At 49.0% G+C, this 20627-nt stretch overlaps 1 protein-coding gene across 2 annotated transcripts in view; it reads right to left on the bottom strand.

Moving 5' to 3' along the window:
- Positions 1 to 20627, bottom strand: part of SEMA5B (semaphorin 5B) — a 125607-nt gene that overhangs the window by 9207 nt on the left and 95773 nt on the right. For both annotated transcript variants that reach the window (XM_086403041.1, XM_086403049.1), the window contains 8 exons: positions 20320 to 20365; positions 10065 to 10127; positions 9600 to 9698; positions 8946 to 9159; positions 8012 to 8297; positions 5583 to 5718; positions 4217 to 4424; positions 3890 to 4097 (listed from right to left, as the gene is read on the bottom strand). In XM_086403041.1, the coding sequence (XP_086259167.1) occupies positions 3890 to 4097; positions 4217 to 4424; positions 5583 to 5718; positions 8012 to 8297; positions 8946 to 9159; positions 9600 to 9698; positions 10065 to 10127; positions 20320 to 20365 (1260 nt within the window). The remainder of the gene's footprint in view (positions 1 to 3889; positions 4098 to 4216; positions 4425 to 5582; positions 5719 to 8011; positions 8298 to 8945; positions 9160 to 9599; positions 9699 to 10064; positions 10128 to 20319; positions 20366 to 20627) is intronic.

The following is a 20627-nucleotide window of genomic DNA, read 5'->3' as shown; positions in this document are numbered from 1 at the left end:
ATCAGACTAATAATATATCACCATGTCTTTTTTACTGCAGTGTCTCAGGCAGTCATTACAAAAGGGAACAGGTTCATTCCATGGGCTCAGAAGCGGGACAAAGATGGATGGTGGAATTTACAAGGAGGCCGATTCCAATACCGTGTAGCCATAGTTTCACAAAGGGAGCTGTCCACAGTGGAGCTTGGGAGCAAGTGGTCATTACTTAAAATGGCAGTGGAGGGAGCCCAGACCCTCTGCCAGGGAGGGAGGTTGGGATAAGCTGGCAAGACAGGCCCCTCACTCCAAGGCGGCATGAAGGAGGAAGGGGGCGGTTCTTCAGGCATAAAACACTGCTTTGTAGAGCTAGTCAGCATTCATTCCCTCTGCTCCTTCTCCTGTGAGCCCTGGTCTCTCTGTGGTCAGCTCAGTGTCCTGGTCATGCCCTATGGGGCTGAAGTTTGCCTGAGTGAAAGGAGGGTTCTAGAGACAAGCCCCTGGATTCTGGACAGAGGAGGGGGCATAAAGGGGCCTCTGCTTACCTGTCCTCAGCTTCTTGCCAGCTTTGGAAGAAATGAGGAAAAAGGAAAGAAATGTCTATCGTGGAACACAGTAGAAGCCTGTGACAAACTGCCTCGCTACAGCACACATTCTGATATAGTGTGATGGGCAGGTGGCTCCCAGACTCCCGGAGCGCACAGCCTGCTGGCGGCACGGGCTTCCTCTGTTCATTCTGTTAACTTCTCATTAATGAGACCTCACATTTTAGATCCACCTACAGTATACAGTAGGGTTTCTACTGTACACATCAAGGCCTCTTATCCCAAACTCAGGAAACCAAAAGTATTAGATTCCGAATTGACCTCTGTCTATCTTTCTGTTCCACCCGGCCATGCTCCGTGACCTCACTGTCCCCTGTCTGCAGCACCACGTGCATGGGGAAACAACTGGCATCATCCTTCCTTTCATTCCACTGCAGCCCCCATTACATCATATCTGGCCCAGAGCCACAGCAGCTCACACTGGCCAACCATCTGCCCTGCGACAATGCTACTCGCCACTGTCTGCTTGATCTTTGTAAAACACCTATTCACACTGCCCATCACTCTATTCCCCTGCTCAAAGACCACTTCAGTGCCCCCAGTCACAGAATTCAAGTCAAAATCCTCCCTTGGCATTCTTAGCTGGCCTCAGTCCACTTTCCAGTCCCACTCCTCTCCTGCACCAACCTCCTCTCAAGGCCAAACAATCAATCAACTTCAGGATCAGTCATGTGTGGAAGGCCACTTTGCGCCTGGGGCTGGGTGTGGCCCCCCTGGTGGAGTATAGAAAATACTGGGACACTGGGTTTACCTTCGAGGATTTACATCCTCTTAAAGAACAGGATACATGTGAAAAGTTTAATAATGACACAAGAGTTAAAGAAGACAAGATATGAGGGAAACACCATGATTCATTGCCAAGCAGTGCTGTCTGTATTCAATGTCACAGATCCTGAGACTCCAGAGAGCCCAGGAGGCTGATGGCCCCTAAATGCATTCGCAGAGATAAAAAAAAGGAACTAGGACCAACGATGATTAGTTACCAACGATAACTCACTTGCTGGACTAGGCACTTCATGAGCATTATTCCCAATCCTTACAGTTTGTTTGCCAAAATTAAATAGCATGCGTGTTAAGTCACTTCCCTGGTGGCTCAGATGGTAAAGTGTCTGCCTGCAATGTGGGAGACCCAGGTTCGATCCCTGGGTTGGGAAGATCCCCTGGAGAAGGAAATGGCAATCTACTCCAGTATTCTTGCCTGGAAAATCCCATGGATGGAGGAGCCTGGTAGGCTACATACAGTCCATGTGGTCACAAAGAGTCAGACACGACTTAGCGACTTCAGGTAAGTCACTTCAGTTGTGTCTGACTCTTTGCAACCCTATGGACATAAAATGGGTCCTTGACCTGCAGGAATAATTATCGAGGTGTGTTTGGTGCTTGAACTATGAACAGTATACTCTTACATACTTTATCCAGCTGATTCTCCAGTACCTCCTGGAGCTGTTATTTTGTACATGTTAGAGGTGGGAAAGGCAATGGCAACCCACTCCAGTACTCTTGCCTGGAAAATCCCATGGACAGGGGAGCCTGGTAGGCTGCAGTCCATGAGGTCACTAAGAGTCAGACACGACTAAGCGACTTCCCTTTCACTTTTCACTTTCATGCATTGGAGAAGGAAATGGCAACCCACTCCAGTGTTCTTGCCTGGAGAATCCCAGGGATGGGGGAGCCTGGTGGGCTGCCGTCTATGGGGGTCGCACAGAGTCAGACATGACTGAAAGCGACTTAGCAGAGGTGGGAAAACTGTATGTCTGAAGATTATCTGTTTAGCTGTTATGGCCTAAAATGTATCTCCCCAAATTCATGCATTCAAGTCCTATCCCCTGATATCTCAGTGTGTGTTAGTTGCTTCAGTCATGTCTAAATCTTTGCGACCCAATGGACTGTAGACTGTCAGACTCCTCTTTACATGGGAGTCTCCAGGCAAGAATACTAGAGTGGAAAATTAAATTGCTTCATCACAATTTCCCCCTATTTTCCCACTGAGAAAGCCAAAGTTCAAAAGGTTCAGTAACTTGCTCAAGATCATACAGCTGGTATAGCTGACGCTTCAGTGGAGCCCCAGGTGTATCCAATTCCACCACTCAAGCCCCTTGCATTATACCCCAGTCTCTGCCCACACGTCAGTCAGATTAATGTCAAGGCTTCTCTCACCAACCAGAGCCCTAAGAGAAACGAGAGTGTTCCAGGCCTGTTTCATCTGGCCTCCCTCTTCTCACGCCGACAGCCCGCAAAAAACTCTGAGCATGGGAGGGCTTAGCACATTTGGTGCTTTGCTGATGGAACCCTGCATTAGGACTGAGGGAAGTTTGGGTGTTTGCCCACTGCCTTCCACTCCCAGCCCACCCCCAGCCCCACCCCTTGTCAACCCATGACCTTCCAGCCTCCTCCCCAGCCCCCCAGGCCCATCCTCAGTTCCTAGCACCCTCCACCGAGACTGGAAAACAACCGTTGGCAGCAGGCATGCCATTTGTCTCCCAAATCTTGAGAACAGATGGGCACAGCCAGGAGGTCCCTGTGTTGCAAAGGCCACAGGAGCCCACGGGGCCTTGGCTATACCAGCTGCAGGCAATTTTTTATTATCTCCATAATGGGGGTGGGGAGCAGCTCAGGGTAGCCTCCAGTGGTTAGGAGTCTGAGATACATCTGCATTTGGCTTTGGGACAGGTTTTGTTTCCCCTTAAATGCCAGCATCATTGTTGTCAAATTTGTGGATCCACTAGAAGCTAAAGTTTGGAGAACTGATGGCAGAAGCATCTGGGATGTCGGATCTCCACTTGGCTCCTCACCTCCACCCTACCCACGCCAGATCTCTCTGCCTCTTCTAAGTGGGGAAGTTAGAAGGGCAAGCTTGGGGAGCATAGCCTCCCATCTGCCCTCACATCTGGGTAGTAAGCACTGTGGTTTCAAAGATAAAGCCCCCTCTCTGAACTGAAGGGACTGAGAATAAATCAGGTGGAGATGGCCGCCAGGCCTTCACTATGGGCTTGACAACAGGGATAACAACAGCCACCACCTTGTGCTCAACACATCCTCCCCCTAGGGAGAGTGATAAGTGGTTTGCGCAGATTATCCCAACCAGCCTTCACAAAAACCCTGCAGAGATTTATGAGGAGGAAGCCAGGGCTCCGAGAAGTGACTTGTCCAAAGGCACACCATCCGTGACTGCGTCAGGATGCCACCCCACGGGTACCTTGACTCCGAAGCTCCATCTGTTGGATCTCCACTTCCCAGTGAGATCGACAGAGATCGGCGCTGGGAATCCGGCCCGCCAGCCCGCCCGCCGTGGCGCGGTGCCCACTCACCCCTGGCTGCTGTAGGCGGCGCACCTCTCCAGCGGGACGCGCAGCACACCGTCGCTCAACCCCACGAAGAGCGCGCGGGCGCTGTGCACGATGCGCAGGCTGCGCAGTGGCTCCCGGCGCCCGGGGGGCAGCACGTGCAGCTCCTCCAGGTAGCAACCGCGGAGGCTGCGGCTCGTCGTGGACAGTGCCTTCAGGATGGTGCCCGACTCTGGAGAGGCCAGATCAGGGTGGCCTTGAACCTCAGGGTGGCCCCGGAACCTCGCAGCCCAGTCCCCCACCCCTCCACCCCCTCCCACCCGGGGCACAGGCGGGGCGGGGCGGCCTCACCGGTGCCGATGTAGAGCACGTGGTAGAGTGTATCCTTGGCCTGCACAAGGTCCACCACGAGGTGTGAGAAGCGCACGCTGTCTTGGGTGACGCAAGGCTCCGGTGTCACCGGCTGCACAGCCTCGCTCATCAGGAACAGGCGCTGTGCGTCCTGCAGGCTGCGCTCCGTCAGGTTCTCATTGGGGCCCACCTCCGGCAGGGTGCCGCACTGCGGCGGGGAGCCGGGTCACGCGTGCCCAGCTGCCGGGCTGCCGTGATCCCGGGTCCCCTCCTTCTTCCTCACTACCCAGTCCTTGATTCTCCAACCCCTGCTCCCCACCCCCAACATCCCCGCTAAGGGTCCTGCACCCTCTTCCAGGAAGATACCTCATCTTTGGGAACTAAGGGACAGTGAAGCTGAGAAAATGGGGGAGGAGAGACCTACCAGGGGTGGAGAGGGCAGGGAGATGAAAAAGGAGCTTGATTATCCAAAAGCTGATCATATGAGTGTGGATAACAAGTGTCCTGTTATTTCATGCTGTCGCTGTCGGTGCCCCTCCCCCACATTGGGCCAAGCCCCGCCTTCCCTCTCCCTGTCCCTCTCATCTCAAGGTTCTTACGGCTTCTAAACCAAAGCTGGAAGGCAACTGTCATTTACTGAGCACGTCAGGTGCATATCATTCTACGGACCCTGGTCAGGTGCATGTCAATCCTCCAATGTGTCTATGAAGTTGGTGGTATTATCCCAATGTGCCAGATCAGGGTAAAGACTCAAGGAGGTTGAGTGACTTGCCCAAGGTCACACATAAAGAGGGCTAGATCTGGGTCAGGACTCTATGACTGAAAAGCCTGAGGTCTTTCCCTGCTCCATTCTGTGTCCTGGGCAGGAAGTTGGATGGATATGAAAGTCAATCATCTGTATTTTGCTTTGTCCTGTGGCTCTTCCTGCTTCTCCATCACACACTGGGGATGCTCATACCACCATGTCTAGGCTCTGACTCAGAGACCTTCTGGGCATCACTACCCATGCTGGGTAGACTGAGAGCAAACTCCTGGCCAGACAGCTTGTGAGTGTGCCCCCCACCCCCGGCCCCCTATACTGAGGAGGGTTGAGGTCCGACCTCCCTCCCTCTCAGGAGGTGAGGGGTCACATTTAGAGATGGCTCAGACCAGGCCCCCTTGCTCTGCATCCCATCCACTCTTCCTTTCTCGCTCCACAGTCTTGAGGTTACCACCCTCTTAGGGAACCCCTGCAGACCCCACAGATGGGCATAGACCAGCAGGGACACATTTGGCGGTTACACTAAGTAGTTGGGCATCAGCTTGTGGCTGATAGTCTGGGGGAGGGTGGTATGTGATGGGAGGGGAAGGAGAGAAGAAGCGGTACCTGGAAATTGGGGATGGGGTTGGCGATGGGGAGCCAGGCAGCCCTGGGGTTCTCCTGGTAGCGAAATGGGCCATTGAAAGCCTGGGAGATGGCACTGAGATTGAAGGCGCAGACAGCAGACGCAGCGATGCTGTTTCTGAAAGGCAGGAGATGGCGGGATGCTGCCTTCTCTGGAGGCCTCGGCACCCTCCCCTAAATCCAACCTCCAGCTGTCAAGTCAGTGTGGCACAGCTCCAGGGCTTACTAAACACCTATGATGAGTCTGGGGCCTTCTGTATCACGGGGCTCTCACAGAAGGAGGAGATGTGGTCCTTACCCTCTGGAAACCCTCTAGGAAAAAAGGACCCATGGATGAGAAAAACTGGTGGATCCTTCTGCGCTTCTCATCCCCTTCCTTTATTCAGTGGGAGGGCAAATAAAGTCAATGGTTTTCGAACATTTTAGTTCATGGTCCACCGTAAGAAATACATTTTATATGATAACTCAGTATGACACACACATACTATTAGACACACACATTTGCAATGCATTTTCATGAAACAATGTATCACCTTACTAAATACATTATACTCTGATATTTTTTTCTGTCAATTCTGTTTTATTATTTTATTAAGAAAATAAAAACAACAACCTGGTTACCAAACCAGTGTTCTATGCTGCAGCTCAACACCTGCAGCCAGGTGACCTCTCAGATCCCTTTCAGTCATGGAAACAAATGTTTCTCTGAGTCTGATGTGGACAGTTTGGAGAGAGGATACCAGTACACCAAATGTTACCAGGCTGTTCTCTGCACTTAGCCCCTCTCCCAAATATGTGCCTTTCACTCCCCCTCTGCCTGGTCGCAGCCCCCACTCTCTGCCAGGACACCATACTGTCCCTGCAGTGTGTCCAGTTTCCTCTAATCCATCCTGCACGCGGCAACTGGAGTGACTTGCCAAATGCACATCTGAGCTAGCCCTTGTCCTGCTTCAAACCCTCCAGCAACTTCTCCTTACCCTTAGGATAAAGATCAAAACCCTTAAAGAAGTCTACAAGGCCCTCCCATCTATAATCCGCCCGTGCCTGCCCTTCAGCCAACTCTCGTGTCTTTCTCCTCCTCACCCACCAGGTTCCTGCCACACAGGGCTCCTCTCAGTTCCTCAAACATTTTTTTCCCACCTCAAAACTTTGTGCATATTGTTCCCTCAGGCTGGAATGCTCCTGTCCTTTAGTTATTTCCCAGTCACCCTGTAGATATCACTTCCTACAGGAAGCCTTCCCTGATCATCACCCCTCCATAGTGATCATAGCTTCTCTGCACGTTGCCCTTTTCCTCTGGAGATTTTCTTGCAGTTCAAACCGGGCATTTAATAATGACCCTCTCGAGAATGCAAGATCCTTATGGGCAGAGTCAGGCCTGCTCTTGCTCACTGGCATGTCTCCCACCCTCACCTCCACTTGACAAGAACCCGGGCCACGGAGAAGGCACACAATACATAAACAACTTGCAGTTTATACTAACATTGCTATTTTCCCTTGATGCCTTTCCAGTGACTCCTGCCCTTTGCTCACAGCTGCCTACCTTCTACTGCTGACAGTGGACTGGTCACTAAGTCCCAGCTGTCAGCTCCAAGCTCATACCACATGGCTGTGTCGCATGTCTGTCCCTTAGCTTGGAAGGCTTCTCTGCTCCAGCTTCCCTGCTTTCCCCTCCCCCTGTCCATCCCCTAAACCATCCATTCTGTGGCTAATCTGGCTCTCATCCAGTGCTGCTAGCTGGGCCCTAGGTACCAAACACCACTCTCTGTTTCTGATGTCCTTACTGGGAACTCTCCTCAGCATGCTGGACAGCAAATTTGTTTCTCAGTCTTTGCTGCCCATTCAGCATTCTCTGTACAAAAGTCACCTGAATGGATCAGCCTATACACAGAAGGAGGCAGTGGAGGACAGACTCATGATCTCAGTGGGGGGTTACCCTTCTAATTCCCAGCCTGTGTTTTCCTGGGCAGTCAGGATTGTGACAAGACTCTGCTGGTTAGATTTAGTGGGATCATGGAGTTCTGAAGTTGGAAGGGTAGAGTCCTCTCTGAGCGTCTCCTGTGGGCAGCTGGAGGACCCTCCCAGGGCTGTCACCCCCTCATCAAAGGCAGCCTGCTGCACTTTCATCCCCAGCAAGTTCTTCTTTCATGGAGTCACAATCCAGCTCCTTTTATTTTCCTCACATCTGGCCTAGGCCTGCCTGTCACAGCGACCCAGAACAAGTGCTCACCTCCCTAAAGGCAGTGAGCCACAAAATCCTCAAAGGACCCAGGGCAGAAGGCACGGCCATCCCCATTTTACAGAAAGAGAAACGAAGACAGGGACTTGCCCAAGGCCACCAGGCTGTGAAGGCAGGTCAGAGCCGGTCCCTGACATCCAGGGGAGGGTATGGGGGGAAGGCAAGGACTCACACGTTGGTGGTGAAGACCCCGTAGATGAGGTCCTGCTCGGGCAGATGGAAGGCGCTCTGCAGCTCGTTGTAGTAGAAGGGGACCTCGCCCGGGCGGGAGCAGTTGAGCCGGGCCTTCATGAACGTGGTCCAAGTGTCCTCCAGCAGGAAGCGGCCCCCCACATCGTTCTTGCACACGCGGGCCACCCGAGAGTACACGGTGCGTCCACAGTCGTGCTCCACTGCGTTCTCCCGCAGGAAGAAGTACGCAAACAGCCCGATATCATAGGCTGCAACAAAGTTTGGCTCTGGGGACAGAAGAGGAACAAGAGGTGGGTCAGGCCACGAGGAAGAAGACAGAGCTGGGAGCACTCGACCACTTCCACTTCCTTAGATGGGCATCCTACACCCCCCCGCCAGCTTGGTGACCTGGGGGCGCTAACCCTGTTCCCACCCCCAACACAAAGTGCAGTTACAATGATAGTTAACATGCATGACTGAGCACTCACCGTGCTCCAGACACTGCTGTAAGTACTTTATATGGATTAGCCCATTGGATCCTCTTAACAAGCTATGAGGTACATACTATGATTGTCCCCATATTATAGATGAGACCACTGTGGCACAGAGAAGTCAAGCATTTGCTCAAGGTCACACAGCTCATCAGTGGAGAATCAGGGATTCAACTCCAAAGGGCAAGAAACTCCTAATACCATTCCTCAATCTCTTCTTTCCTGTAACCTTTCCTCTTCATCAATTCCTAACTCTCTCTCCCCTCACAGTCTGCCCTCCATCTGCTCTGGGTCCTCAGGACATCCATGATTTCATCCAGAGTCCATCTCTGACTTGCTGTGGTCCTTGCGCAAGTGTCTGCCCACTTTGGTTGGGCAAAAAGGAAACTAAGGGTGGGCTGGCTGGGTTAGAACCAGGGGAGCCCTAGGGCTGGGTCTCCTTACCATTAAGCCACTTGGAGTTATACTGGGCAGTGCGAAGTGGTGGCCGGCTGCCCAGGCTGCGATAGATAGCAGGGTCCCGACCTGAGAAGTCGATGACTGTGGCAGCATAGAGCTCCCCCTGAGAGGAGATGACGGCAGTGGAGTTGTGGCGTGGGTCATAGGGGCAGCGGGCCACACCATTGATCTTCTCCACCGTCCGGCTGAGGTTCCCCACCTGGGACAATGGGGAGATGGGGCTATTTTCCTGAGACCTTGGGGCTGCCTGTTCTTTCCCTGGAATTTGCTTTCTCCTGGGTCCCTGGTCTCTCTGGACCTCTCCTTCCCTCCACCTCCTTCTCATCACCCCCCACAGTCCCTCTGAGGGAGCAGTTACCATGGAGGGCAGAGGCTGTTCCCAGAGTTAGGACCCTCCAAGGTGAGGTTGAATTTTGATGAACAATGAATAGTTTTTTAGCATAAGTATATCCTAAATCTTGCATGGGACATATTTATACTAAAATACTGTCTGTTTTTAATCTGAAATTCAAATCTAATTGGGCATCCTTTTTGTTTTGGTTTATGTGCTGAACTGGAAGCTCCATCTGAGGCTGTGTGCCTGAGTGAGAGAACCTCTTGGTGTCCCCCTCTGTCTGCCCGACCCCACGCAGCCCCCACCTGTCTGCTGGAGCACACTGGGGAAAAGGCATTGGTCCCACACATGAACACTTTCCGGCCAGTGACAATCAGGACTCGCACGTAGTTCTGACACTCCTCCTGAAGCAAGAAAGGGGACGCAATAGAGGGACAAGCTCTCCACTGCAGAGCTAGGTGTCTTTCCCTCACTCCACTGTGCCACAAATATTCGAGAGCATTGCTCTGCCCCCGATGCACCCCACTCCAAAGTGGAGGGAGCATCTGTGACGGTCCCCCTCCCCCACCCCTCCCTCCCAGGCCAGCTCTCTGTCTCACCGCCCACTCAGATGCTCAGGCTGCCTTCTTGACTACACCAGGAGCCCCTGGCTCATTCAGGCTGGGTCTCCCGTGCAGGTGGCCTCGTGCCCACACAGTGACCCTCTGTCCCTGCCACCATGGGCCTCCTGCCAGCTCCAAGCCAGGCCCCTGCCTACCAAGGCCACCTACCTCGGTCTTCCCTTTGCTTTGGCAGGAGCGGCGCGTGTCCTCGTTGGAGGCCCACTCTGTGGCCTGTGGGAGGAGCACACAGACATCACACAGCTGTGTCACTCGCAGCCAGGGCAGGCAGTGGCCGGGCTGGAGGAGACAGAGAGCTGGGAGATGGCCAGCCATGGCCTGCAGGGTAAGGTTCCTCTCACAGCATTCTTGCGGGCCAGCAGGGCTGCCAGACCTCCTTACCCAGAGACATCCTCTTGGCCCAACACCCTCCACACCTGCTCGGGTTGAGGAGGCCTGAAGTAACAACCCCTTCATCCCCCATCATCCCCATGTGGCTCTGGCCTGGGGCCTCCCCCGCCCTTCCTCCCCGAGGTCAGCTGGGGAGATGCGAGTAGCCAAGGAGGACCCTCAGTCCCACCCCAGGCCCTGAGTAGGAGACAGGAAACATGCCTCAGTTATATACTAGATGTTCCTTAAATGAATGGGAAGCAGAAGGGCTGCCAACCTTAGCTACAGAAGAACAATGTCACCTTCCCACTGCAACCCTGCAAAGTCCTCTATGACTTGCTGCTGGGATGTGGGAGACAGAGACTGGAACCCCCGTTCCTGGTTCAAAAGCTAAGTGTGCTTTTTCCCTCTTTATCCCACTGTCTCACTTCCCCTTTTTCACTTGCTACCCTCCGCCCACCTCTGTGCAGGCAGCTTGTTTCCCTGTAGCATCGCTCATGCTCTATTGTGGAATGATGTTTGGGGGACACAGCTTCCATTCAGGGACCCAGAGGACATTTCGTGTTCTCAAGTGCCCTTGGCATGAGGACAGAGCTGTCCCCACCCAGGAGGCCTCCTTCCCCTGAATCTACTCCGCCTGTACTTCCTGAAACTCCTCCCAGCCACTGAAGAGCAACTGGGGAGGAAAGATACCCTTCACATCCAGGCAATGTCAGCCCCGGAGTGTGGTTCATTACATATTTCTGGGTCACATGTATAAACATGAACTGCCTACCTGTCCTGGGAGAGGGAGCCCTGAACAAGCAGCTCCTCCATGCAAACGAGCAAAAAGAAAAAAAACCAAAAAACAAAAACCACCTGCTTTTAATTTCTAGCAGAAGCCTTCTAGGCTTGCAGTCACTGTCTACTGAATTCCCAGGGCCTAGGATGTGGGAGGGGCAGGGGTGGCAGGAGCTAGAGTGGCAGAGCTGTTCTCTGCTGTCCAAAGTCGCAGCCCCAGCACCCCTGGGCAGACGGAGAGCTGACTTTGGCCGACCCCAGATTTGGGAGCTAGGTGGCAAGTTTGGTTGTGCCCCCATCAGACCGATGACCAGGCTGGGCTTATTCTGCCACGCCATGCCTGGAGCTCAGGCCTCTGCTCCCAGACTTTCCTTGGAGAAAGGCAAATGACCCCTGGCATCTGGACACAGAGTCGTGGGCTTCACCTGGACAGGAACAAGGGTCATTGTCATACTCAGCACCCATCAGCTCCCAAACTGAGCCTGATGTGAGAGGAAAGAGGGACATAAGCAAACTCAGGGCCTCTAGGGGCAGAGAAGCGCAAAGACCCACATACACTGCAGATGTCCAGGCCTAAAAGTCTGGACAGTGGGACTGTGCTGCAGGGGACAGTGTGGACAAAGGGGCTTCATGGGGTCCCTGAGCACAGGGACATTTCAAAAGGGCCAACTTTATTTCTAAGGGGATGGGAATCCCACTGTGAGGGTTGGGGACTCATGGGGGACAGGTGTGTACAATCAAAAGGTGTTAGACAAAGTCACATGGAGCTGAGCACTGGGACAGACACTTGATACACCTCTCTCTTCATTGTACAGGTGAGGCAAATGAAGCTCAGAAAGACTGAACAGTTTTCCCAAGGTCACAAAGCTGGTAAGCAACAAACCCAAGATGCAAACCCAGACAACTGGAACTAAGCTCTCTCTGTTACATCGTGCAGCCTCTCACTGTGAGTAGGTTTCTCAAACCAAAAGTTAGAACATATGGCCTGAAAAGAATGTGTATATTTATAATGATTACAGCACAGAACTGGCTTGAGTCATTTTATTTATTTTTATTTTATTTCAAAAATTATTTTTATCAAAGTAATGATGCACAGAGTTGAAAAAGTTAAATAGTATGAAAAAATAATTTAAAAGACTCCAGGAACAACTCCTCTCACACACCAATCCCATTTCCCAAGGACAATTATTTTAGACTCTTTTATTTTTCTATATAAAGAAAGATAAGCGTCAAAGAATTGATGCTTTTGAACTGTGGTGTTGGAGAAGACTCTTGAGAGTCCCTTGGACTGCAAGGAGATCCAACCAGTCCATCCTAAAGGAGAGATTAGTCCTGAATACTCATTGGAAGGATTGATGTTGAAGCTGAAACTCCAATACTTTGGCCACCTGATGTGAAGAGCTGACTCATTTGAAAAGACCCTGATGCTGGGAAAGATTGAAGGCAGGAGGAGAAAGGGTCAACAGAGGGTGAGATGGTTGGATGGCATCACCGACTCAATGGACATGAGTTTGGTAAACTCCACTCCGGGAGTTGGTGATGGACAGGGAGACCTGGCATGCTGCAATTCATGGGGTCACAAGGAGTTGGACACAACTGAGCGACTGAACTGAACTGAACTGATTTTTCTATACATGTTTTTAAAAATCCAATTTCTCAAAAATATGTATCAATCTCAGACTTCATCTTCTGACTTCCTGTTATGGAGGTGAATATTTTTTTTCCACTTACCCATCTCCATTCTCCCCCACCCCTCTCCTCTCCCTGTTCTCCTATTATAATTAGGTAATATAAATTATTTAATATTTTAATATATTATCTAATGCTTTAAAATCAACACCATTATTTATATCGTTGTGAAAATTATTCACTGCTACCAACTAGAACCCTAGATTTGACTGAATGTAGGACACCATTGATTGTAATATGAATCATTAAGAAGGAAAACATGCTGGCAAATTCCTTTATTACTTAAATTTTTAATGTAAGCTTATTGGAAGTATTTTTACTTAGATATACATTTAATCATACATTAATTTTATGCATACAAAAAAGAAAAATGTAAGCAAAATTTATTAAGTATTTTTAAACCTTCTTTGAATTCAGAGTGTTCATCTCTTCTGAGTTACTTTTCTATTCCGTCATCAGTGCTCATTTTTTGTTGTTTTGTTTGCTTGTTTTAGACCATCGTTTTATGAACTGCCCAGGAAGCCCATGATGCAGCAATTCTTCAAGAATATTTCTCTTTGGTTTCCAGAATTTTCTTCCAAGTTATTGCCCCCACTTGACAGGTTGAGCTGGTGCTTTCTTGATCTTATCAGCAGGTCTCCACAGAAGGTTTCTGATAAACCAAGGCTCATAGTCCCTCCTCATATGATCCTTAAATGGTTTGTGAACTGAAATGTCAGTGGCTTGCTGTTGCTGGATGAGCACACCAGGAATAATGACCAAGTTCATGCCTGTACAGTTAGAGACAACTCCATCAAGACTGCAGTCTGCCAATGGTGACTGTAAAATGTCTTTGATAGAAAGCCATGGCCTGATTTCAGACTCAGTAAAATGTGAAAACATACGCCTCTGAGAATCAATGAAATATGCCTGTTCTGACAAGGTTTCCATTCTTGACCAACTTTTTGTTTCTCCTGGGCTGAATAGTTGTCTCGATTTTCTTCATTGGCTTGTTTTGTAATGTACCTATCACTGAATTTTCCCAAATGTCTATCATTCTCTCTCAGTATTACTTGCTAACTGTACACACAGATGGTTCAGAGAACCTATTAGTTCCCACTGTCTTCCTCCTGCCCCAGGATGGACTGGTCCTCCTGTTTGGCTGTTAACCTGGGACTTACCTCCTCTCCTCTCCTGTTTGCTGAGTCCCATGTTTCTCTCTTTCTTGAATTATTGGCTTATTTTGGTAGAACACATCTTCAGTACCTTCCTATGAAAAGGAACATGGTAGATCAATTTTTTAAAATTCTTGCATGTCTGATTCATTCTATCTTCATACTTGTTTTGGTATAGAATTCTAAGGTGAAAATAATTTTCACTCAGAATTTTAAAGACATTTATTTCTCCTTTGTCTTCTAGATTCCAGTGTTGCTATTGAGAAGTCTGGTGTAATTCTCAGTCCCCATCGTTTGTAGTGACCTTTTTCTTTTTTTCCTTTAGAAAAGAATGCTAGAAACTTTTCAGATCATCTTTTTGATAACAGTATACTGAATTTCACACTGATGTGCCTTAGTGCAGGTCTCTCTTGGGAACTCAGTCAACCCTTTCAATGTGAAGACTCATCCTCTGTTTTGGCAAATTTTCTTATGGTATTTCATCCTTAATGTCTTCCTTATCTTTTCCTCTGTTCTCTTTTTAGTAACGCTTATTAATCCAATCCACTGTTCCTTGTGCACTGATCCTCTAGTTTTCTGTTATTTTATTTCTCTCCTGCTTTTCATTTCTTGTTTTTTGTTGTTGTTTAAATTTCTGAGAGATTTTTCTTCAACTTTATCTTCTAATCCTTCGATTCAATTTTTATTTGCCCACTCTTCAAATTTTCATTTTTTGTTTGTTTTATAAACAAAATACTTTTATATCTCAGAAAACTAATTAGTTTTTAAAATTAATTTCAAAAGTGTTTTCTTGTATGTCTTGAATTATCCCTGTTCTTACAGCTTCCTTCATTCTGTTTGCTTGTTTGTTTTTATCTTTCTCCTTGACTTTAGAGGCCTTCCTCAAATGTCTGGTGAGTTTTGGCTGTTTATGTTTAAAAATAAATCACTAACCATTTCCCACTGAAAGGAATCAAGTTGTCTTGGAGAAACAGCTAATTCCAGATCTAGGGCAGGAAATGTACAAGGTGAGCCTAGAATATCACTTCATACCAATAGAAAGCAATAAAAAACCACCAGGGTCATAGTGTCATAGGAGTCAACTTGAAGAGGCTCCTTACTGGCAAAAGATGGGATAGTCAATGAGAGACAACTGCAATAGGTTGAAACATCCACAATGTTTAAAGCCATGAGTCTGTAGTAAAAGCAGTAATAAAATATAAAATTCACTAATCATCATTGACAGATACTACAAAGCCTGTTCATTATTTGAAAACTGGTGAATAAGGACAAAGTATCAAACATTTACCTTGTCTTTCTGTACAACTGTTTCATCAGGTAATCAAACAGTAGATAAGAAGTTTTTCCTTGTAAAAGTAGTCTGGCTAATGCATTGTAACCTAAAGAATTAATAGATCTAGGTAAAAATCATCAATGACTGCTAACATTAAAAAAAAATACAGAGAAAATCAGATACTATGCACCTCCTAAAAAAATACATGCTAACATCTCTGAAGTAATCTTGCCAGAATCTAAATTGAATAAAGTCTTCACATCTGAGAATCAACCTACAGATGGTACAGGGAACAGAGGAACCACTTGGACTACAGTCAGCAAAATCCAGACTGTGGGAAACTCTATAGGACAAATGACCAGGTTTCTTCGATAAATAAACTGCACAAAAACAGAAAAAGGAGAAATATTGTTGTAGTCCCATACCCCAGTGGTGAGATTTCCCCTTTCCTGGAGTCTCCAGATTTGAAGACTCACTAGTTGGGCCTTTAAAGAAAGAGTCTTAGTTTTCCTTTCTTGAAGTGAAGTGAAGTGAAAGTCGCTCAGTCGTGTTCGACTCTTTGCGACCCCAATGACTATACAGTCCATGGAATTCTCCAGGCCAGAATACTGGAGTGGGTAGCCTTTTCCTTCTCCAGGGTTCCTTTCTTGGGGAGGGGTAAAATGGAGGAAGGGATTACTGTGTGGGATGGGACAGGAGATCTGGGTTCCAGCTTCTCAATTTAGATAATTTCAACCGTGGCCCCTTTTAGACTTGTATCTCATCCTCACATTCTGCAATACCCAACAGCCCAATTTCTGAGGCCTTCTGGGGAGTCGTCTTACTTCTCTGCTATATCTCCCTTTATAAACTGTTCTGCTCCACTACATCAGTTATGATTTGCTCCATCCACTTTCCACCTCCCCAGAATGCATTTAATCTTTTCTCTGCTGACATCTCTTTTGTTCTCTCTGTTATTGCAGATCTGTATCTTTTAAAATTTCTCATTGTCCTTTTAGTGGAATTTTGTGAAGGAGTGGAAATAAGATGTGTATAATCAATCGACTACACAGAATGCTTTAAACTAGGAATTCCAGGATAGCAATCCCTAGTAAAGAGAAACTGCACGGTTTTCTGCTATGGGAGAAAGCAGTCAAGAGAGCCAGGAACTGGATAATCTCCTTATAGATTCAACAACTCCCCTGAACACCAGAGACAATGGCTGAACATGAAAACGTCTGAGCATTAAGTCCACCACTCAGCAGAGTTTAGATTTCAAACAACTCTGGAGCTGCCAGCCTAGTTTGGACAATGTGCAGATAACTAGAAAAGAGCTCAGAATCAGCCTCGCCATCTGCCCAGGCACAAACAAAGCCCCATATGCATCCTGATGCTTATGTACGTCACAGTCCTCATTTCTGCACTTGCAGGACATGTGGCAGCCCAAGACCATAAATCCATGGCAATTAGGCCTCCAGCCACGTCATCCCCTGGAACTGCTCTGGCACAGGTGGCTCATGATCTCCTGATTGACAAATCCAAATAAGCTTACCACTCAGCAGCCCCCTGACACTGTTGACTACTAGCCACCTTTTCTTTCCCACAGCCAGCTTATTAAGTTACACTGAAAGATAACAATCACTGGTGAGCTGATTTGATTTCCCCTCCCCCTCTGCAAGCACAGGAGTGCACACACACATACGCACATGCACACATGTCCACACTGCACGCACACACCCTCCTGTCTCTGCTGCTACCTGCATCTCTTCAACCACGCTGCTTGAACTGGGAAGGAAGCTGAGTTTTTCTATTTTTTTGAGGAACAGTAGGTTACACAAATTGTTTAATAGGGGTTAGGTACTTAGAAGTCCTTTTAATGGACACTAGTTTGCATAAACAGTTTGCATTTAGATTTTTCTTTAAGGGATGTTAATTATTTAAACTATCAATAAAACACTGCATTTAAGTTTGGTTAAATCATATCCTGGGGCCACGTGGGAGGAGCAGTTGGCTATAAAGGAGAGTTACAACCTTGAGCATACCCCAGGCAGCAAAGACAGTCGAGGAAGCTGGACTGGGGAGCGGGGAGGCCTTGGCCCAGCCTCGTCCTGTCGGGAAAGTGGAGGAGCTTTTTGGCCCTTAGTTGCTGTGAGCCACTTGTGATAGCAGATGCTGAAAACGTATAAAAAGGGACCCAAAGCCCCAGGTAGGGCAGTGGAGGGGTACTCAGTGAAGTCCAGCTTTTACGGTCAAAAGGCAGGGCTTTCTCATCAGAGGACAGGCAAGGAGACCAGAGGCTGTGGTCTACCTCCAGCCTGGCCAAGGTGATGCTGGACGCCCTCCAACTTGTCTGTTGTTCCCTCCTCTTTGTGGCCAGGTGGGTCCCCCTATGGTGGAGGGGTGAGGATGTGACCATGAAATGCATTTATTTATCTCCTAGGTCCTATTACAAAGAATCCAATCTGAACTCCTGGATTCAGTCCCCTAAGATACACCCTGGGAAGGTGATAAAACCAGTTCCTGGTGCACTTGTGGCTGGTGTGCAGGACCCTTCAGAAAAGCCCCTGAGGTGCAGTCCCTGCCTCAAGCATGAGTGATGGAGCTGGAAGAAGATACCTCCATGGTGAGACCAGATCCACTCAGAGCTGAATGAACCAAACATCAGGCCTCAGCATCAAGCTAGACAGTCCTAACATCTGGTAAGGTAGGGTACCCAGCACCTGTGGGTCAGCTGTCAAGGACACCTGGGGAACCCAAACCAGTTGGACAACATCTATGCTGCCTAAGACAAGGGCCCTAAGACAAGGGCCTTCTTAACATCCTAGAGCAGTGCTTCCTAAATCTGGCTGCACATAGGAATCATCTGGGAGCCTTTAAAAATCCCAGTGCCCAGCCACACCCTAGAACAGAATCTCTGAGGATAGGATCCAGGCATCAGTGCTTTTTTAAAGCTCCCCCAGTGATTCTAGTGGGCACCCAAGAGAAAACCAGTGTCTAGAGCCAGGCTAGCTCCAGTCAACTCCTGGTTTATGCTACTCAGGTCTGCAACCAGAAGGCAAATGGCACCACTGTGGTCCAAGCCTCCGCTAAACCCTCCAGGGTTGTCTCCTTTCCACCTCTAGGTGTCACCTTCACACAGAAGACAATGTGCCCAGTCCTCTTTGGAGCTGTGTGATGCTGTGACTCTGTAGGTGTCTGCCACCTGAAGATCAATTCCTGTCTTCTCTCCATCCCCACTCTGCGGCCTTAATTGAGTTCTCCCCATCAATCACCTTACTGCAGTTTCTCCTAACTAGCTCCTCCACTAATCCATTCTCTGCACGGGACCAGGTGATTGGAACACTAAACATAATCATATCACTTTTCTGCTTAAATCTTTATACCTTCAAAATAAAATATGGATCCCTCTGAAGACCCTCTGTGGTGCAGCCTCTCTCATCCTGGGCCTCATCTTCCATCGTTATCCCATGCCCACCCTGTGATCCTCCCATATTGCCCCACTCTGTGCTTCATGCTACTTCACATCTCTGTGTCTCCTTGTGCCTCGGCCACCACTGCAGCCAGCATGCCCCCCTTCCTACATGCCTCCCACAGCACTGTCATTATTTCTGTGCATCTGTTTCCCTTTCCTCACTTGGCTCCCAGAAGACCTTCATTTGCAGACCATGGGAGCTTAATAAAAAGCCAACTGCCTGGGCTCAGGGAAGGACCCCTGGATCTACTTCCTCCCGCCCACTTTGGACCATCTCTGCACTGGCTTCCCCTAGACCCTGGCCTGTGGGGCTTGGCATCTTGGCTTCAGTTTTCATGAAAGCCACTTGGAACCTAGGCTCTGGATGGGCTCCTTTGACCAACCAAGCAGGCAGGCCATGGGATGTTGCCTCTGGGAATTTACTCTACCTTGCTCCAGCCCAGGCCCCAGGAACATATCCCATCCAGTAAAGGAAATCATTTATAATTTATGTGCTTGCTCTTTGAGGCAAGGACTGAGGGTGATTCACCTTTGGATCTCAAATACTAGGACTGGACCCAGTTTTTAGTAGCTTTTCAGTAAATGTTTACTCATGTTTATTATAAATAGATAAATGGCATTTCTTTTCCATTTTCTCTAGTTCTTCCTGGACTTTCCCTTCTGAAGTTCACGTTTTTTTCTTTTTGCTCCTTTATGCCTCCTCTGTGGCTACCAGCTGCAGTGGCCCTGGAGGTCTAGAACAGTTTCTAGAAGAAACTAGACCAGAATATCACACTAGCTCACCAAGGAGTTCTCCCCTTCTCCAACTTCCCTTTGTAGTGAAACCCTACACTAAATAGCCCCATATACTAACAACCATTCTCTAGTTAGATTTTGTGTATCTCATCATGCTTTTTTCTGGCTGTACCGTGAGCCCTAGAGGCCGGAGATCAGTGTGTCTATAGCCCCTCTGCCTCCAGCTCACTTGTGATACACAGTAAGCACTCAGTGAACGCCCCATCACTGGAGACCAGCAAGCCTCCCCTGGACACAGGAACTGAGCCTCTCAGATGCAGAGACGGCCTTCCTTTCTCTAGAATGTTCAGCCTCTGCAGAGACGATTTGGCATCTGTTTCTCAATCTGGGATAAATGTTCTGGATCAAGGAGTCCCATTAAAATGCCTCCCAAAGCACTTAAGGAATTATGCTTGGGGAGTCCTTCTTGGCAGCAGATAATAAATCAATCACAGCTCAGTGAAAATGCTAAGCTAGAATGGGATCACTCAGGCCAAGCTAAGAAAGCAACCAGGGACACACTTTCCCTCAAGGCCCAAATGCAGAGACCTTCCTGTGGATTTAGGCTCTGCACTTAGAATGACCAGCCGTTCCAGTTTGCCCAGTACTGAACTGCTTCTAGTGGAAGTCCTGCAGCCTGGAGCCCCTCAGTCCAGGCAAACAGGAGCCCCCAGCTCCTGTTCTCACAATGCAGGAGCCCTGTGTGTGCCCCTGTGTTTACATGGCCGCGACCCCCACTCCCAAATACCTTCCCAGCTGTCATCCCGACAGCTAGGGTGAGTCCACAGCCGCTGACAGGAGCACAGCGTTCCTGTTTTCAACCCTAGGGGCTGAATTCTGAATCTCGCTCCTTGTGCTGCCCTGGCCCCAGCCCCTAAACACCAGGGAAATTACAGGGAAGGGAAGCAAATGTACCTGAAGGAGGGAGACATTGGCAAGGCTGAGTCTGAAGAGGTAGTTCCTGTGAAAACAGAAACAGAGGTCGTAAGTCAGGCTGGCTCTACAGGCAGGTCCCCAGGAAGTGACTTTTTGGCTCCTGTCTCCGGGTGCCAGGACTGGGTGCCAGGACAGAGTGCCAGGACTGGGTGTCGGGACTGGGTGCCAACTGCAGAGGGCTGATGGTGGGCCAACCCCAGGGAGAGCTTTACCTTCATTAGCTCATTTAATCTGCACAGCCATCCAGGGAGCAGAGAGAAAATGCCATGTTACAGGTGAGGAAACAT

Source organism: Bos grunniens, chromosome 1 (assembly GCF_055505025.1).
Source record: "Bos grunniens cultivar Pamir isolate PY7600 chromosome 1, Bosgru_T2T1.0, whole genome shotgun sequence".
Classification (NCBI taxonomy): Eukaryota; Metazoa; Chordata; class Mammalia; order Artiodactyla; family Bovidae; genus Bos; species Bos grunniens.
Note: the sequence above shows the minus strand (reverse complement) of the source record. Positions and strands in the feature narration are given on the sequence as shown.